The following is a 19870-nucleotide window of genomic DNA, read 5'->3' on the forward strand; positions in this document are numbered from 1 at the left end:
TGAATGGAGAGACAATGCAGCGACAGAGGGAGAAAAATTAAAAGAAGCGACAGGAGGAACTCCTAGGAAGTATACTGCTCAAAAAAATAAAGGGAACACTTGAACAACACAATGTAACTCCAAGTCAATCACACTTCTGTGAAATCATAGTGTCCACTCAGGAAGCAACACAGATTCAGTTTGACTTGTTTTAAGGACATTACATCAAAGTTGGATCAGCCTGGAGTGTGTTTTTACACTTTAATTTTGAGTGTGATTCCTAATCCAGACCTCCATGGGTTGATACATTTGATTTCCATTGATCATTTTTGTGTGATTTTGTTGTCAGCACATTCAACCTTGTAAAGAGCAAAGTATTTCATAAGAATATTTCATTCATTTAGATCTAGGATGTGTTTTTTAAGTGTTCCCTTTATTTTTTTGAGCAGTGTACATACGTGGAATGAAGTATCGGAGTACTTACGAGGTACCACTCCACGACCGCGTTGGACTGCGGCGGCGACGCGTCAAACGAGCAGGGAAGTTTGGCCGTGCTGTCTTTTAAAACCTCCACTTTGGGAGACACATTCACCGTCACAGCGCTGCATGCTGTTGAGAAAAAGAAAGAAAAAAAAAAAGTCTGTAAATAAACAATAATAATTTGTGTGATTTAACATTAACCGCTTAATGAAATTTTATTTTATTTCATTAAAATGGATTTATGAATTGAATTACTTTTGAAACAGTGATTTATTCTATTTATCCTTTGTTTACTGACCCCGACTGAAGTGAATTCAATTAGAGATAAACATTGGGAAGCATTTATCTATTTATTGTAAATCAATTTTTGAAGTCTCATCATGAAAAAAAAAAACTCCAGGCAAGAAAGTAGAACAAGAGTTGTGGTGGTAGGGTAGGAGCTGAATCCCTTCCAGAGATTTTTGTTCTTCCCCACTGTTAACTCTTCTTGTTCAACATACTTGTAACTTTAAAATGCAATTAAGAATCACAGAAAAACAAATGATAAACAGCGCAAATGAGGCAAAAAAAAAAAGTAGAGGATGTTTTGAATGGCGTAACGCCACATGCCCGCCAGTAGGCAATGTTTAATCTTGGTGCAAAGGTCCACTGGGAGGGGAGGGGGTCAAGAGACCAAAGCTAAATATATGTCATAAATAATCAATTAGCATGGTACACTTATATAAATCCAGTGTCCTCATATGGGGACATTTTATTTCTAAAGACTGATTCATGTTCATATGCTTGTTTTTGTGCTTCCCTCTGATTCCCAACACTTTGGAAAATCTGAAGCTGGCATCTCAGGGGGGAACGACGTGCCTCCAAAAGCGAAGCTTTGCAGAAAAACCATCATCACGTGACTCCCAGGTGGAGAACCGAGGGGGAGACGTTTTCCTGGGGTGACTCCATATTTCCGGGAGTCATAACAGACCTCGAGCAGCCACTCGTCACCACGTCGTACTTAACAAGCTTTTCCAAATCCCATCTCTGGCTTTCTTAGAAGATCGTTCCCCTGAAAGGTGACGAGTAACGACCACCCGTGAAAAACTTGGCGGCTCCCGAGCGCCCGCGAGGCTCCGCACACGAGCAGGAAGGAAAAAAAAAGGCAAATGAAATCACTGCAGCGGCACAGAGCATCATAAATCTTTGGGCAGAGGAACAAATGAAGCCAGATTGGGAAGTTGTTGTGAGCCCGATGCTATAAAAGTACAACAACATATTGACAAAAACACCTTGACCTCATGGGCTCCCATTTTTACGACGCCCTCAAATATGTCCATTTGTTTCTCAATTTTTATTAAAAAAGAAAAAACTTGGGGTCAGATAGAGCTGAGCGTGACAGAGAGCTAAGCATGGTGAATCATACCTTGCTTTACGATCTATTTTAGTCTAAATGAAACCATAAACGCGGCGGTGAGGACCATCGATTGAAACCATAAAGTCATTCGGGCAATATTCACTAGAGTTATAACTCCGGTAAAGGGAAAGTGGGCTCATTTTCACAAAATAAGCGCCACTCTCTTTCTGCTACCATTTATTGTACAATGCCGGACTCTCGAATGAGATAAATGGGGACATACAGCAAGGGAACAACGGTAAACAAACACTAAATAAGCCTAAATTCGAGTTTCCGCGCAAACGTCAAGTATAAAAAATCATCCGAACGATGTTCCTCCTGGAGGAGCCGGGACATCCTGCATTCTGTAAAACATGCTTGAATAATGTCACAGATTTTCGAAAGTACAAAATATACACTTTACACTCACAAACTTAAATTATTGATATGTTGTGAGGAACTGCGGAGAGTGTGTGTGTGTGAGTGTGTGTGTGTGTGTGTGGGGGGCGCCTGGGAATCGAGTCCTGGTTGTTTGATGGAGCTGGTTTTCTTTAATAACAGGGCAAAAGTGTGTATGTCTGTGTGTGTCGGGGGTGAGGACATCTTGTTGTCGGGAGGGAGAGAGAGAAGAAGGAAAGAGGAGAGAGGAAAAAAGGGAAGGGAAGGAGGTAAGAAGAAAGGAAGCGGGGAGGAAAGAATAAATATAGGAATGAAAAATGAGGAAGGAAAAGAGGAGGTGTGACGGGCGGGGATGATAAAGAAAAAAGGTAGGACACGAGGGAGGGAGGAAGGAAGGAAAGGAGTCGAGGAAAAAAATAAATGAATGGCAGGAAGGGAGGGAGGTGAGAGAGATGCAGGAATGATGGAAGCAAAAATAGAAAGCAAAAGGAATCGATGAGGAGAGGAGGGAAGGAATGAAAAGGAAAGTGGGAAAGGAGGGAGCAATAATGGGGAAGAAAGAAGGAAGGAAGGAAGGAAGGAAGGAAGGAAGGAAAGGAATGATTGAAGCAAAGTGAGTGAGGAAAGATAGAAGGATTGAAGGGGAAAGGAAGTTTTGAAGGCTAGGACCATGTGTCCGTGTGTGTGTGTGTGTGTGTGAGTGTGTGTGGCCCCACACTGCGACCTACAAAGCTAATGGGGTCAAAGGTCAGCAAAGCGTCCCCACGAGATGAAATAACCCAGTGTTGCTCTCACTTTCTCTCTCTCTCGCTCTCACACACACACGCAGACACACACACTGAGTTGATCCCACAAAAATCGAGTGTATATACAGTATATATACAGTGCATGTACAATATATACATTCATTTCTTTTTTCTCCTCTATGTTTAAAACACTCTATTGCCCTGGAGTTTTTACTCCAATGACATGTTGCCATGACAACGCTAAAAAATACCATGTCTTGGATTACCTGTGAATTTTAACATCTTGCAGTTGTTAAATGTGGGGCTAAAAAGAGGGACTTGACAAGTACCTTTAGTGCTGTCCACCTGACATTAATGATTTTTTTATTTACTTATTCATATATATATATGTAAAAATACAATTTTTCAATTCAAAACATTTTTATGTTGAATGTTAATTTTTGGTTTTCTTCGAATTTCTACAATATTTTGTAATTAATTGATCGTTTCTAAATGTTTTCTTTCTGATTTTAAGGCACAAAAAGAAGATAATCTAACCCTAATTTTAAGCACATTTTTGCTTCTATTTGTTCTTTTAATAATTTCAATTTACATTTAAGTACATTTTGAAAGATATACTAGGTTATTTCTCACAGGCAAGTGATTTTTTTTAGAGGAAATCAATGGAAAGGATAAATTTCTGGCTTTTTTTTTTTTACCCCTTTGAACATTTTTTTCTTATTCCACTTAATTTCTTTAAGACTTTCCATTATTTTGGGGGATTTTTTTTTCCCCAAAGTTCCCAAATAGTGATATAATAGTATAATAGCACCAGTAATAATAATAGTACAACTAATACTATTACCAGTAATAACAATCATATAATTACATGTTTTGTTATTATTAATAATAATATAACAAAATAAATAAACTCATCTAAATAACCGCCGCTGAACGTAATAGTATTATTATTATTGCTTTGATATGCTAATAGTAGTATATCTCTATGTTGTTATCGACTGGCAACCTGTCTGAATGATCCCCTGATCCGCCTGTCGACAGCTGAGACCGACTCCGGCCCCCAAACCCCCCTCATGACCCTGAGTGCAGGATAAGCGATAAAGCAAGGCAGTCACAGCCCCAGAGTTTGGTGACGATGAAAATTTTTCGAATTCAAAACAAGTCCAACATTCACTTCCTGTTCAGAGAATAAAAGCAGACGTGCGTGTCACTTCTCCTTGTTACTTATTTCATGCGAATTTACTGCCAGATGTTATAATGGAATGTAACTCAGGTGTGACTTTCAGTCTTTCAAGCTTGATCTTGATGGGGATGGGGGGGTGGGGGGGAGGTGGGGGGGTCGCCATAAATCAAACTTTCGCAGCGGAGTGTGTCGGCACAAACTGCAAAAAAAAAAAAGGAGGGTCGGGACGCTCGATGGTTTCGGGTGTTTACAGGCGTGTGATTTGTTTTTCACCACCAGGTTGCAGCTTACATGTAAACAGAGCTACCGGGGAATTGAAAAAAAAAAAAAAAGCCGGTCGCACGTGTCACATCTCGCCTTGTTTCTCTTTCATACACACTCGAACACACACACACACACACACGCATCTGTCAATGTCATTCAGAATGGGTTTTGTTGTCGGGTGATCAATCAGGCCGCAGCACCAAGGCAGCTGGACGGATGGAGCAGGCCAATTAAAAGCGTTATTAGGGAGGCCTGTCTGAGCCTGGAGCACCGTGTGCGTGTGTGTGTGTGTGTGTGTATGTGTGTGTGTGTGAGTGTGTGTGAGTTAGAAACATGGGGGTCTTGTTAGCTAATGCGGGGCAGATAATCGGATTTTTCTTTCTCAAAAACGAGGGGAAAGTGTACGCGAGGTGCCGTGTGATGGGGTTCGTGGACGACAGATGGTAACGAGATGGTCGGACGGTGACCCCATACACACACACACACATACACACACACGCACACACACACACTCTCTCTAACAGTGTATCTATAATGCATGTGATATTTATGAGAACTACACCAAAAAGGCTTGGTTAAGTGTAGTGTGTGTGGGGTGAAAAAAGAAGAAAAAGAGGAGGAGGATGAAGAAGCGGCAGCCTAGCAGAGCGAGGACACCCGGAGACCGTTTCGGTCCCGCGTCTGCTGAAAAGTTAATGTGAAGCCGTCTTCAATACCCATCTCCTTCTGCAGGCTTGGCTGTCTGTGCCTGCATCACATCTCTTTCAGACACACACACACAGACGTGAACCCCTCATTATGAAAAGAACCAGCTGGATCTCCTCCTGACCCCCCCACCCCCTTCACTTCCCCATTCCAACCCCTCCCCTCTCAGTGTTTTCCCCTCCACCTACCGTCCTATTCTGGACATCAAAAACAGTCTATTCCTCCATCCATCCATCCATCCATCCATCCATCCATCTATCCATCCATCCATCCATCCATCCATCCAACCCCCGTCCTCAAACAGCATTCTTGAATAGCCGGCAAGCAAAAAAACGTGCGTGATGGAGAATGAAGACAACGGTGGGGAAAACAAACTGCTCGTTTCGGGGATGCGAGGGTTCCCGGTAAACGTGGATTCGCTCCAACACAAGTGTGTGAAGTTAAGTCCCACACGGATCCTATGGTTTGCAAAGGACGAAGGAAGAACGATGTGATTCTAAAGGATGTGTGTATATCCGTGTGGGTGTGTGTGTGTGTGTGTGGCCCCAAACAACCTTGGCTGTAACAGGATTAGTGTATAACTGTTGACAAAGCAAACAGAAGTAAAAGCCTCAATGTCACGAGGAATGGTCGCATATGGGTCTTTGGAAAGATGTCGAAAAAACATCAGAAATTTTCACACAAAAGTAAATCTGTGGAGGTTCTCAGTCATCCATGTCACGGTGAATTCTTTTTAAAATCTTGTCGTGGCAACTGGACTTGAATTTCTTCACTTGAAGACCCACGATCCGAGCTGCTTCTTCAGCTCTAGTTTCCTATAGGGGAGTTTCCGAATATAACTGTCAGGGTTCCGGGTAGTTCAAGGTTATGAGGGTTTGTTATGGAAATGGAGGGTTCATCTGCAGAAAGTAGGTCCACGAGAGTTGTTCTATTAATGGTGTGTTGTTCGCTGGGGACAAAGGAGCAACTTTGGGGGTTAAGAGATGAGTTTGGGATGAATATGGACACTGCCGTCTTGAAAATAGCCCTTGTCCTTCAGGTGTAGGTGGAGCGTGGAGTCCCGTCCTGAAGAGGTGGCTCTTCTGTGTTAGGCTAACCGGTTGCGCAGAGGTTGTTTTGTCTGTAGACGTCGTCACAATCCTCAGTGCAAGTGGCAGCATACACTACATTCTCAATCTTATGCCTGGATGTTTTGTCTTTGGGTTGCACGAGTTTTCGTCTCAGGGTGTCGTGGGGTTTGAAATGTACCGGTATGCGGTGTTTGTTGAACATCCTTCGGAGTTCCTCCGAAACACAACACGGTACGACGGTGTTTTTTTCGTTTGTTGTTGTCTTCCTCCTGTTCTACGATCCCGCGACCGGTGGTTTCCGATTTGGTGAAGGCCAATTAGAGTCGCTACGGGATCTTGCTGCTTCGGCGAGCCTCTCGGGGGTGAAAGAGAAGATTTCAACAAGAATTCGAAGAAGATTTTAACAAGAATTCACAGAAAAAGTAAAGAAATTTCCCTTGAGTTGGGATTTAGATAAGATGGGATTTTTAATCATTCTATCCATTTATAAATTTAAAAATGGGAAAGTTATTTGATTTATTTTTGATTCATGATGTCTGTGTATACGGGCAAAGCGGGGTAACAGGGAGCTGCGATGGTCAGGGGTTGCCATGCCGAACACCCAGCCACACACACACACACACACACACACACACACACACACGTTGACAGGACATAATGAATGAACCCCTGATGTTCCCAGCCAGATTGAACTCCCAAAATGAAATTAACAGGCCTTTCATGCTCTCTCGCGGGTCATGTGATCGTCTGACTATGTGACCGGACGGGAGGAATTACGCAGCGTCAATTTATCCGTTTACACAACAAACTTGTTTGGAAGTTGGTCCGAGGACATTGCGTTGACTAACAAAAAGAGGATACCTGCATGTATTGTAAAGAAATAATTCTGCTAGTAACTCAGTCAGTCAAATTCAGGGCTCTACATAGGATGAATTACCCAATGAATGTATATGTGTGTGAGTGCTCCTTGATATGCACGTTTGTGTGTGTGTGTGTGTGTGTGTGTGTGTGTGTGTGTGTGTGTGTGTGTGTGTGTGTGTGTGTGTGTGCATGAAGTAGGAATCGGGCTAGGCCAGACCGCCAGTATCAGGGTGGTACCATGTAAGGCCTGGAAGACCGTCAACTCCTGACCGATGAGACCAGAACAGGTGCAGTGCAGGGAACAGCAGCTGGTGAAAGAGACACATGCACACAACCTCACACACACATACACACACACACACACACACACACTCACACACACTCTGCAACAATGAATGCCACACAGAGGGTGAAAAGACCTGCAGCAGGAGGCGCCGCACCGGGAGGGAAGAATGGGGCGCAGATGACGGTTTCCATGGGGATGATCATAATAAATCAGATTTTAAAAAAAAGTTAAAATATTGCAAAAATGGTGTTGACCTTTGATAAAGATGTGCTGATTTAGAAGGAAAATGTAATACACTGTTATTACACACACACGCACACACACATTAAGTGTTACAAGAAAAGATTTTCATAAAATTGCAGAGGCTTTGGCCAGAAATGATAAGGTAAGCAAACAAAGCAAAAACATTCTGTCGCTCCTGCATTTCATACATGCTCTATTACCGTGTAATAACCGTGTCTGAATCACAAACCAGTCCAAACAGTTCAGCCATGTGTCACTGTGGGATCTCGCAATCACGTGATGACCAGGCCAGATTGACTCATTTCCAGTTTTTGTGGACCATAATTACCAGTTTTCCCCGTTGGGCATGATTTATGTGACAAAACTCTTTTATTTAAGTGGAAAAAATTGATTGAAAAAGTAAATAATCGTACAGATTTATCTGCCTACTTGATTTTAACCTCCCACCCCTTTTAGTTTTCTGGGTCATAGTAACCTGATCAGAACCGAGGTTCCAGTAAAAAGTCAATACTGCTCTACTGATAATATGCTATTTTCGCTATCGTATAAGGTGCAAAGTTTTAATGAACATTTTTGAAGTAAATTTTTGACTTTTCTAGGAGGGGCTGACATTTGCTACTACGAGAAATATTCCGGAAATCCTCTCCTCCAGCTCTTCCTCAGAATAAATCCATGTTTATTTACTTTTATGCTTTTGCGTTTTACATCGGTCGTATATCCTTCCCTTCTTGCAAGCTTGTGTACACATACTGAACACGAGGAGGGAATATTTCTGGAATGGAGCTCGGCCCTCATTTTAAATGACTTCCTGTGCGTTTGATGTGGGTTGCGCTTGATATCTGCGTGCACGCGCGCCTCTCTATCCTGATTAAAGGTGAAGATAAACCCCGTCCCGGAAACGTGGAGGCCCCACATTAGGTCTTCGCGGCGCAATTACGGGATGCAGAGGGGATGTCTGGACTTGAATCGTGAAAAAAAAAATTAGATTCACTGAAAAAAAATCACACCTGGAAGCCTGTGGCAACACACACACACACACACGCGTGTGTTTGCACACACCTGGGTTCAAACTGGTTTAGGAAGCACGCAAACACTCGGCGTCTTAATAAGCAAAGTATGTCTGGCGAAGAGTCTGAACAAAAACACAGATTTTTATGCGTAAGATAAGAACCTTCTTATTCTTTTGCCTTGCGCTCACTACTCAGAAGTCTGCAGGGCCGTTTCTCTTTTTTTGTAATTATATGTCAAATTTCATTTCCGCTGAGGGCCCGATTGATTAGCATTTTGAATACGCTCGCTCTCGTTTGGAATTGGAAGTTGATGTGAAAAACGAGAGACGGTGGGGTGCACCGGGGGGCGGCGGGGGGGAGGCGAGGGATTTGAGGGCGGAAGAGGTCGGACGTTCCCGGCGACTCGATGTTGACGCAACGCGGCTGAGTTAAACACGAGGCTGTTAGCAGTTAGCCTGCGTACACACTGCTTTCCCACAGCCATAAAGCTAACAATATTAGCACCCCTCTGTTGACGGAGTAAAATGCAGAACCCCTGAGTGTGTGTTGACCTCAACAGGGCACCGGGGTAACGCTACAGTGTGTGTGTATGTGTATATATGTGTGTGTGTGTGTGTGTGTGTGTATGCGTGCGCAGGCTCTACAAATAATAAAAGTTTTACTGGTGTGTGTGTATGTCGTGTCATCCCATGGCAAGTTTTAGGGGCTGGAGTTAAACAGTGTGGACGACACTTTTGTCAAGCGGGAGATTCCCCCTTCCTCAGTTGCCATGTCGACCGAATGATAAGACAAATGTATTCAAAAAACTCGAGAGCTGCATGATAAGAGCCCCTCTCAGAAAATCAGGAAATCGGTTTGGCCTCAAACCCCTTTAACCCTGCAATAAATATCATTATTTCTCTTAGCTCATAATTGTTGACATTTTCACAAGTATTATATTTCGAAAGATTGCACACATTTCTTCCTTTTTTTCTCTCTGTGATTTTGCTGATGTGATTACCAATTTCCTGGAATTTTTTTTGCAGATGATCCAATTTTTACTTACATTTATTTTTGCGTTACCAAATTTAACGGGGAAAGATGAACAGCGACATTAAGGAAAACTTTGAGCAGAAAATTAGCAGTTACAACAATTATTAAATTTCCTTATCATCTGAAGAGTCTTCAAATGTGTGTCTCTGTCATTACAACAAAAAAATGTATTTGGTTTTAATACATTTTTATTTCTACCAATTTCTTGCTAATTTAGCGTATAAACTGGGGGAAAGTGTCCGTGGGTCAGAGCCTGATTATGCAAAATGAAACGGCAACGATGATATTTGTTGAAACCAAAGAATGTGACAAAGAAGATGCCAAAAAGAAATAAACAATCTAACCAAAGCGGAATATCAACTGACTCTGCTGACAGTCACCCACTTCACTGCTGAAAACCAAACCAAAAAAAAAAAATCACACATTTCATAATGAAATAATAAAAAGAGCCGCCAATGCACGGGATCTTGTAAGTTTCAGTGTCGCGTAAAGTGCCGCGGTGAAAAAAAAAAAAGAAAGTAGCTTTGATATATTGTCCCGCTGATAAACTGGAGGATCCTTTGAGTGTCCCCCCATTAGAGATAACTGAGGTAAATGGAACTCATCTCTCAAACAGAATACCCGGGCAATTTCTAAAAGCTAATATGTTTTAGCGGACACAATCTGGCGCCATTAAATGTGACTCCATTAAAGGGGAGTTAGAACGACAAGAGCTAGCATCTCTCTCCGACTGGACCTCACGTCGGGGGGCTAAAAAAGAAAAAAAAAAATCCCATTACTTTTCTAATCCGAGGGCACGAAACAGAGACGATCCACCGGTTACTCCCCCTTTCATTTTTTTTCACCTTTCGGAGAGGGGTGATATCCGGTGCGAGAGAGAAAGAGAGGCCAATCATTGGGTATCACCGAAGGGAGCAGCGACAAGACATGACGTTAAAATTTCATGTTTCCTGGTGCCAATATGGTCATCTTCAACACTGTCTTTCACCTCTTCCTGCCAACCCTCTTGCCTCAGGCCTTCCAATTAACCTCCCCACGCCACCCCGACCCCACAGTCTCCCACCCGCGCACCTTTCCCAAAGTACCCTGCGGCAGAAGCATAAAACCTATGCAGACGGGAAATGGCGGTTTCCCCATCGGCCAAAAACTGTAAGCTCACTTGCTTAGTTTGCTAATAAAGAGGAGGGGATGAGCGGAAAATGGTGGAAACACCGCAGAAAAAAGAAGTGTGTGTCTTTTCTATATCTCCCTCTGCCCATCACCACCGCGCCCCTACTTTCCTACATATCGATCACGGTAAATGACTTGCTTTAATGGGCTTGAGTGTTTGTCACAGAGACAATCTGCATGCATATGTTGCTGCAAATTTTACCGGCATCCGTAATGGGTTATTCTAATGAGGCCCCGTTCGATGAGGACGGGCGCGGAGAAGATTATAAAGTCGTCTCCAGAGCCCATAAGACCTGCCCTGCAAAGATGGATGGATCGGGCGTAAACGCTAGCGCTAACCGGTGCTGTCCTGGCGTAATACACTTTCTAGTGGTGTTACACAACAAAGTGAACTAAACAAAGCGACAATTCACAATACCGGTAGCAAACTGCAGAAGTATGGCAGTATTTCTAGCGTGTAAAATCATTTACGGACGATTTTTCTCTCGTGTGCTTAAGACGACGGGCCTATACTTTGGGCAATTTCAATGGTTCCATTTTGCATTTGGAAGGTATTGGAATTTCACAAAATCCAAAATGCGGAATAAATATACCCAACAAGTCATCACCGGATCCGCGGAGTGAGCGGATTATTTCTGCGATGGAGTAAACAACGCAATCGGATATCCTTTATCGGATAAAAGCTGTAATCAGATTATAAGAAATCCGATAAACACAATATTGTGTTTTAAGTGAGGCACTTTTTGAGAAATCTCGCTTATTCTAACTCATTTAAACCCGTTTTCTTTTCTGCTATTGAACTACAAAGGTGTGTGCAAATCAGATTGTTGCCATGAACCTGGTTATTTTGATGCAGTTACCGCAGCGCATAAACACACATGGGCAATATCAAGCAAAATTAATCAAAGTTTTTGCATCGCTAATACTGCTCTCCAGACATCTAAACCGACCCACATTTGCACCCCTGGTTCAAGAGAGTGAATGGTACATCCCATAACTGAGATTTAGGTCCAAAAACAATGTAGTTTCCCTTGAAATACATTGACCTACAAAGTCAGACACCCGAAAAAACGTTGATTCTCTTTCTTTGCAGGTGATGTTCAAAAGAAAGGAAGGAAAAGGCATTTGATGCTGAGTTTTTGTGGTTCCTTGGGCCACAAGTAACAATAAAAAGCTACTCTGAACACTTCCACTGCACAAGCCCACTTACGCCAAATTACATCTGGCATTGAACTGCAGTGGAAATAGCTTAATCTGCATTAAATTGCAGGTCATCCCGCTGTTCTGTATCGCAGTTAATTATCAAACCCTCTCACCAGATAGCGGAAACCAAACATGGGAGCTCTTTCCTGCCCAACTTCCGCAGACCAGCTGCCAGTTCGTGACTCCTTGGCATCTTTGTCATCCCGTCCGCCCGTCCCTTTTCTCACAGAATTGATTCCCCAAATAGATAACGAAGTTCTGCTTTCACCCCTGTTTTCCTATGCGGCTGGGAGGGGGAAAAAAAAAAATCTTTGCTGTCTGTCAGAGAGGCTGAGTCAGTATAAAATTGTTAAAAAAAAAAAAAGAAAAGGAAGGGGAGGGCCATAGAGCGACGGCTAATCTCACTAAAAGGGTTGAGACAAAATGTCGCCTCCCCCTCCCCGCGCAACGATCCTTGAATCAATTCATTCCTAACATCGTTTTTCAGAGCAGATAAATGCGCGGCGCTCCCCTGCCCTGGTACGGTCATAAAAGCCCCGCCGGACTGCGTCCATTTCATCCATTGTTTACGTATACGTAGGGGGGGGGGGGGGGGGCTTTAAGCATACACTCGCCTTCCGGTGTGTTTGAATAAGATTTAGATTGACAAACACACCTATGTACATTTGCTTAAGGGATGTTGATGTTGGTGGCGGGGGAGGGTCATGGTCGAGTGTTGCAGATAATTTGAAAGGTGAGAAAGAGGTGGAAGTGGGCCAACGTATATCCCTTATGGCGTCTCAAGTGACCGCGAGCGGTATGTTCGGCAGCGTGTTGGGATGTTGACCATAATATGGAAAGGCCAGTCTATTTACAGTAACCTATTTACATTATGAGCAGTGTTACATTGACAAACACACCTGCCTGCCCTTCATATCACAACAGCTTGGCTCCTCAAACACATCATCATCCCCAATACTTCCTGCCCTGAGTCATCTCCTGCTGAATTCTGGCAGCCAGGTGTTTTGTTGCCCAAACAAAGGGTATGTAAGCTGGATGGGGGTTGCACACACACACACACACACACATACACACACACTCCACAAGCTGAAGTGGAGTTGGCACGCAGGCGCTAGTGGTAAATAACACAGGGCCGCTAACACGCTTAGCTTCATCAGCTTGCTAATATAAGCTAACTATCAGGTTTCTACATTCACTGAACTCTAATCTGGATTAACCTCTTTTGTTCTCGGAACACACACACACACGCACACACAAAAAACAATAACATCATTTACCTAAATTTACATCTGAAAGCCTGTTAATGATGGAAAACAATGTCGGCACGTTAAAGTTAAGAAGCATCTCTAATCCCTCGCCTCCTGGCTGATAACAATTAGTAAAACTGCAGGTCTGTGAAACATTATCACCAGGTTTTATTTTCAATGCGAAACCATGATGATATCATTCTAGTTTCTACGGTTTGCTTTACTTCCTGCCTCTCTGCCGAGCAAGCGACGGAGAAATGCCGTGTCCGCTTTGCAAACTAGCTGTTGATCAGAAGCTAACACATTGTTAGTGTGTCATATGAAAAACCAGAAAGCAATATTTTGAACAGTGGATTCTTGTAATTATTTGGCGCAGCGGATTCCGTTTCCACTTGGCAGCAACAAGGTTTTTGGTTTGATTCCAACAGAGGGCCTTTTTGTGTGGAGTTTGCATGTTCTCCTAATGTTTGCATGGGTCTCTTCACACGGTCCAAAACCTTTTTTTTTTTTTTTTGTTGTTTTACAAACCCCTGTTCATGTGATTTGGAGACGATACGACTGCATTATAACCAGTTGTGTCAGTCGGCAGATTTTAGCAGAATTCACCATATCGTCACCCTCTTAAAATAATCGTCATTTTTTCACAAAAATGTTTTTTTTGCCTAAATCATCTCCTCATGATGCTGACCACCATTGGCAAAATTGCCAACATCCTCAGTGAAACAGATTGTGCCATTCTACCCCTTTAGTAGAAATTGCCTATGTCAAGAGTGTGTCAAATGGCTCAGTTTTTTGTGTTTCCTGAAAAATCTGCAAAAATGAATTTGGCGATTATTTTAAGAGGGTGATGATATTTCTTTAACGATAAAGAGACAAATTTCGAGTTAAATGTTTTATGAGTAGAGGACCTGATTGGATTGCTGTACGGTATGTTACATTTAGATGAACTATATAACTAACTAAAATATAGCCAAAAATTGTATATTTTGGAATTCATTTGGACCATGAAAAACAGAGTAGTTCAGTCTTGGGCTCATCCCAACCATATAGCAGTGGAAGTTATACATTTATTAAACAATGGTAAAACAGTGATCAGATCAGAGAATTGCATTTTTTTTCTTTTGCATTTTTTCATTTTTTCTTTTGCATTTTTCTTTTTCTTTTGCATCTATCTGATGAAAGAATTGACATCTGGACTGCATATATTTTTCTGTCTGTTTTTTTTTTTCTTTCTATTGCTTCTCCTTAATCGGCACCCGCACACACCCCTCCTCCACCCGTCCTCTATCTTGTTTCTCATTCACCCTCAGTCGGAGCCTAGCAGCACTCCAACCGTCTCATTTTGAAATCTCTCCTACGCTTCACTTCTTAATGAGCCTTCATTTTGGCGGCGGAGAGCGAACCATCCTGACCACTTCAAGCTGACAGCGGCTCCCACTCGAAGCCCTCGTCTCATGCCCGCCTGGGACGACGCGAGAGGGTCGGAATAGGGGGAAAATGCTGGAACAAATGGATATTCACCTCCCCCATTAGCCTCCATTATCAGTGAACATCACTTTATAACTAGCAGCTAACAAGGCTACGCGTTGGGGATTCGGATGCAAGCCTCTTCAAAGTTTCGGACGCACGCATGCGGAGTGTTGGCGCACGGCGGAGAATTCCCTAGTTTTTTTTTAATGCCCCAGCAGAAATTGGAGCTTACTCGCTGAATAAAGGGGGTCTTATAAGGGGGTGAAGGGCGACCCTGAAGGGGCGCAGGCCAGTCGGGCATGTCAAGCCGGTACACCGCTCTGCAATGAGATAACAGGCCGCTGGGGGGGCCCACGTTGAATCATTCCTCCTTTTCATTTCCCCTCTACTCTCGTCGCTTATCCTTTCATACCAAGCCGAAAAAGAAGAAAAAAAAAAAAAAGGAAAAAATCAAGCTGCTCCGCTCGGTGCGCTGGTTAAGCCCCAGTGTGTGAGGCAGATAGAGGGATAGAAGAAGGGGTAAACATACTGGCAGGGAGATATGGGCAAAGGAGAATGAAAGGGGCGTGAGGGCGTGGATGCGAAAGCTTGACTGGGATCAAATATGTGTATGTGTGTGTGTGTGTGAGGGTGTGTAAGGGTGTGCCGCCACCGCTGTTTGGCGGGCAGAGGCAAAATGCGGGCTTATCAAAGGATGGCGAGATGGGGTTAACACCTTCAGACAGGATGGGTAAGACCCGACCCCCCCCACCGACGCCATCCCAGGACGATCCCTTCACCTGTCCTCCCTTTCTTCTCCATCCCATCTCAGACTAATACAGTGTTAACACTGGCAACACTCAGCAGGGGGGGGGTTGGAGAAGTACAGCATACTGTGAACCAAGAAACTTACCACCAACAAAAGGTTTCCTGCTCTCTAGACAACCTACGCTAATTGACAGTCAGCACTCGCCTCCTCTTTCCTTCCCCCTTGATGGAAATCCTTGCAGGGGTGGGAGATCGTGGGTGTTGCTGGGGGGGTCAAAACCTGGTATTTTATCTAAATGCAACGAGCTGTCTGCTTATCAGCTCCCGCTATCCCACAACAGAGTATAAGCCTTAGATTTAGAACGCTCCGTCTGGCCCTAAACCTGTAGTCCAACCCCCTTGGCATACCGCACACACAGCCACACACACACACACACACACACACACACACACTCTCTATTTCATGCCCCACCTCCAACCCCCCCCCCTCCCCTTCTCCCAGAGTTTCTGTCTTTTTGCCTATTATGGTGGATTAACTTATCATGCTTCGATGAACTTCGGTAAGCGTGTATGTGTGTGTTGGGGGGGGTTACAAAGTCACACGTCAGTACACTCACAAACGCTGGCTTGGCTGGCAAGCAGACGCGGTCACAAGCCTACTGGCACAGACACCCCAAGCCTTCTGGAGAACCGCATGCCGTGGACTGCTATGTGTGTGTGTGTGTGTGTGGTTGCACATTGTTTTCAATAAAGGAACTCCCGCGTAGAAACTGACTAAAAGGTGAACAGTCAAAAAGTATGCTACCTAATAACCCCTCCCGGATCCCCTTTAACAATGCTGAGTTAATTACCACCACTCTTCATTTTCTTCTATTTTTTCCCTTTTTCCCCTTAAGTTTAAGCATTACATCGTCTGCCATCCCTATTCGTCTGCGTTCCCGCGCTCCTCTTCTTTTTTTTTTTTTCCCGCCCCGCTGCCTCTCGCCTCTCTTGACACAGTCCGCTATGCGACAGACTTAAATTGGAAGTAAATATGGTTATGAGCCCCATCTCTACCACTTTTTTTCACAACACACACACACACACACAATCTTGGCAACAGCTGACAGTCTGGTACTGAGGTTGTGTCTCCCCCGGATGAAGTTTGGAACCACGGTGAGTTTAATTAGAGTGGAGAGGGAACCCACATGGCTGGCTGGCTGACTGGCTGCTGTACGACCGGTTGAGAGGCTCCCTAACAACCATATTGCGAGCCGCGGGGGAGATTCTCTTAAGAAAACACAAAAAAAATGTTCACACAAACGCCGCAATATTTGTAGCGTCAGTTGAACACAGTCAGAATCCGTCCCCCGATCTCAAACCGGGTCCCGTGTTCAGATATTAGAAATGCAGCTGATCAATATTCGCGTCACGTCACGTTATCCCCCAACCGCCGTCTCGGGCTATTTTGTCACGCGTTTATTTTTCAAGTTGGTGGGGAAACGTGGGTGAATTCTTTTCCCAGAGGGTCGCTTCTATTTTCTGCACCAAACACTTCAAGACAGGCGGGCAGATAAGCCAGAGACGTAGGAGATAGCGACAGCCTCCGCTTGTCCGTACATGGCCGAGACACACACACACACACACATATGCATACATTTTTACACACCCAGTAAGCATATTTCAAATATCATGTACAGGGCAAGCGCATAGTTTACGTGGCACACATATCACACATTATGTGCACATATTTTAACGTAAATCCTGGGCAGGAAACAGACGCCACTATGTGCGCGCGTTTTGAGTCTGACGCCAGACGTCGTTCCTCGCTTATCGTCACGGCGACGATGACAAACCTGGAGTGCAAACAGGCCGGATTGAAATTCAAACGGTTTCCCGACGCGGGTTAATGTTGCTGCTACCGGTGAACTTGGGCGTCGGGGGAGGGGAGGGGAGCCGGGGGGCCCCGGGGCCGAGTCAGAGGTGTCGGCAGCGCAGGCCAGGGGCCGAATAACTAAACCGGCAGGCAGGCGGGGCAGATAGGCAGGGTCGCATTATTATTGATTGTTCGACAGTATGTCAGCAGGGGGGGGGGGGTTTCACCGAGACAGACAAATAAATTGTGGCTCGCCGTCAAAGTCAGGCTGCTGACACGGAGCCGGCAGGGGGAAGAAAATCGCTCAAGGTGGGATTACAAGTTGGGGGCGATACACACGGGCATAAACGGCGTCCGCGAGATACCTGATAAAAAGTGGTTGTAGAGCTAACGCTCGAAAGCGAAAACCACAGAGTTAGGGCGAGAGGAAATGTCAGCTGCGGATAATTTCAATTCCGAGCTGTGACTTTTTAATGCGTCCGCTTCGTGCAAATTGGACATTTTTCAGAATTGGTGAAAAAAAAAAAAAGTCAAGCTCATTTACACATCAAGGGCCTCCTCAGTGGAGACTTACCAAAGGTACATTATTCCTGTCCTCATAAAAAATTCCAATCTGCGATTCTTTTTTCACGTTCATTACGGGCTGTTTGATTATTATTCATTGCTTGGCTGATGATGTGATTAGAAATGAAACTGGAGACAACAGGACAAATAATTAGGGGCAAAGAAGCTGTGATTTAAATATTCAAATCCCCTTGTCATTTTGACTGATTCCCATAATCTGGCAAATCTGTGAAAGGCATTCAAAAATAATTGCCTGGCCGGGTAATTGTCAGGACCGCCCGACATGGCACACGTCTTATCCCGTTAAGGTCGCACCCGCGCTGCGACTCTTTCATCCGAGAGCACCGAGCTACATCCGTCATTGTCTGCTAAATGACTGACTGCCCCATCTGAGATGGCTATCAGCTAAGCTAACCAAAGCCTGCCGATAGTATCTGGAATGTGCTGAACCCCAGAGACAAAACGCCGCACGTCTCGACCTGCACAGACCCGCACCTCCGGGCGATGGAAGATACGGACGCGGGTGTTTGATAATGGAAGTGGGTGAGGCGGCGGGGGGTGGGACGGGGTTTTGTCCCGCGAGACGGACGTCATCCGCAGCGGGGATGTTCTCGTCAATGGAGGGAAAACAGAGGTGGGCCGGAGAAGAGCTTGAAGCAGGTAGGGGAACAATTTTTGTTGACGTAGAGTTGACGCGACTTCCGGTGCCAATAAAACTGCCGGTACGAGACACGCAAACGATGCCCGCCGTTGTTTTCGCCGTGCCCCAGCCAGTCCGTACCGACCATTTTATTAAAAAAACTGCAGTTTCTTTGAGAATCGGCGCACAATTGTGTTTCTTTGACCATTAACAGCATTGGGAAAGGGTGTCAAACTACAAACTTGTGGCTGAGAACTCAAATCCGAGGGCTCGTCAGTCCAACTATACATATAGAATTCCACTATTGATTCCAATATAGACAGTTGCTTAAATATATGTAATAAATATTTATATAGGCTTGATTGATTCCTCTTTAGACCTCATACTGTTGACTGGATGGATACAAATAAAGAAACGATTGATACCAAGGTACAAGTGACTAATGCCAATGTAGAGGTGACAGATTCTAACATATGCCGGACGAATGCAGCTATAGATGTGATTGATGCCAGTGATAGATGCCGCTGTAGACGTGATAGATATTTATGTAGGCCCTGCAAAAGTACTGAAGCTATGGAAGTGTGTGTGTCAAATAAAATTCTTTTTTAAAACTTGAACGTTCCAAAGAGAAAGATATACTTTGACGCCTTCTGTGCCGACTTGAAATGACTTCTCGTGGGTGAGGTGGATCTCCGGCCGCGCTCAGTTTAGTAGTGAAACCCCTCCCCCGCGGAAATCGGTTACCGTGGAGACAAGGGAGATGGAAATGGAGTTTAATGGGACTGACAATTAAGTCTGGTATCAGGTGCGTCTCACAAGTGATGGTAAGTGCTTTTAAACTTCTCGTGCCCTCTAACACATTCACTTATACGTCCTCATTTACACAAAAAAAAAAAAAAAAAAAGCCTTTCCTCACCCGTTGGGATTCCCATCGCCTTTTCATATATTATTATTCCCTCCCGCACTGGCGCATTTCCTTTTTTTTTCTCAGTGCACTAGAGTCAAAGAGAAACCGGTTTAATGAGTCACTCTAGACACAAATATCTCATCAGAAAAAGCTAAATTGTTATAATATTGAGTTAAAAGTTTTTGACCAATACATTTTCATGTAAAAATACCACTTTTAATATTGACGGTTCGATTTGAAATGAATGGGCGTTGCGCATACGTTTGGATAAACCCAATTATCCGGACAAGGGGGTTCTGAAACATGACTTTGCAAGATGAGCAAACCAAAGTGACGTAAATATGATTTTCAGCGGGTCGAGACCTTTCACCTCACGATCGAGACAAGAGGCCGACTGAATGTGCGACGACCGACAGCATTCCCAGTCGGAAACA

The 19870-nt window shown here is 44.1% G+C and overlaps 1 protein-coding gene across 2 annotated transcripts in view; it reads right to left on the bottom strand.

The window, feature by feature from the left end:
* bcam (basal cell adhesion molecule (Lutheran blood group)) overlaps window positions 1–19870 on the bottom strand; it is a 49371-nt gene that overhangs the window by 14658 nt on the left and 14843 nt on the right. For both annotated transcript variants that reach the window (XM_086154029.1, XM_086154028.1), the window contains exon 2: window positions 464–588. In XM_086154029.1, coding sequence (XP_086010155.1) covers window positions 464–588 — 125 coding nt within the window. The remainder of the gene's footprint in view (window positions 1–463; window positions 589–19870) is intronic.

This window comes from Fistularia commersonii, chromosome 10 (genome assembly GCF_037954325.1).
Source record: "Fistularia commersonii isolate RoL2024-O1a breed Wild chromosome 10, RoL_Fcom_v1.0, whole genome shotgun sequence".
In the NCBI taxonomy this organism is placed as follows: Eukaryota; Metazoa; Chordata; class Actinopteri; order Syngnathiformes; family Fistulariidae; genus Fistularia; species Fistularia commersonii.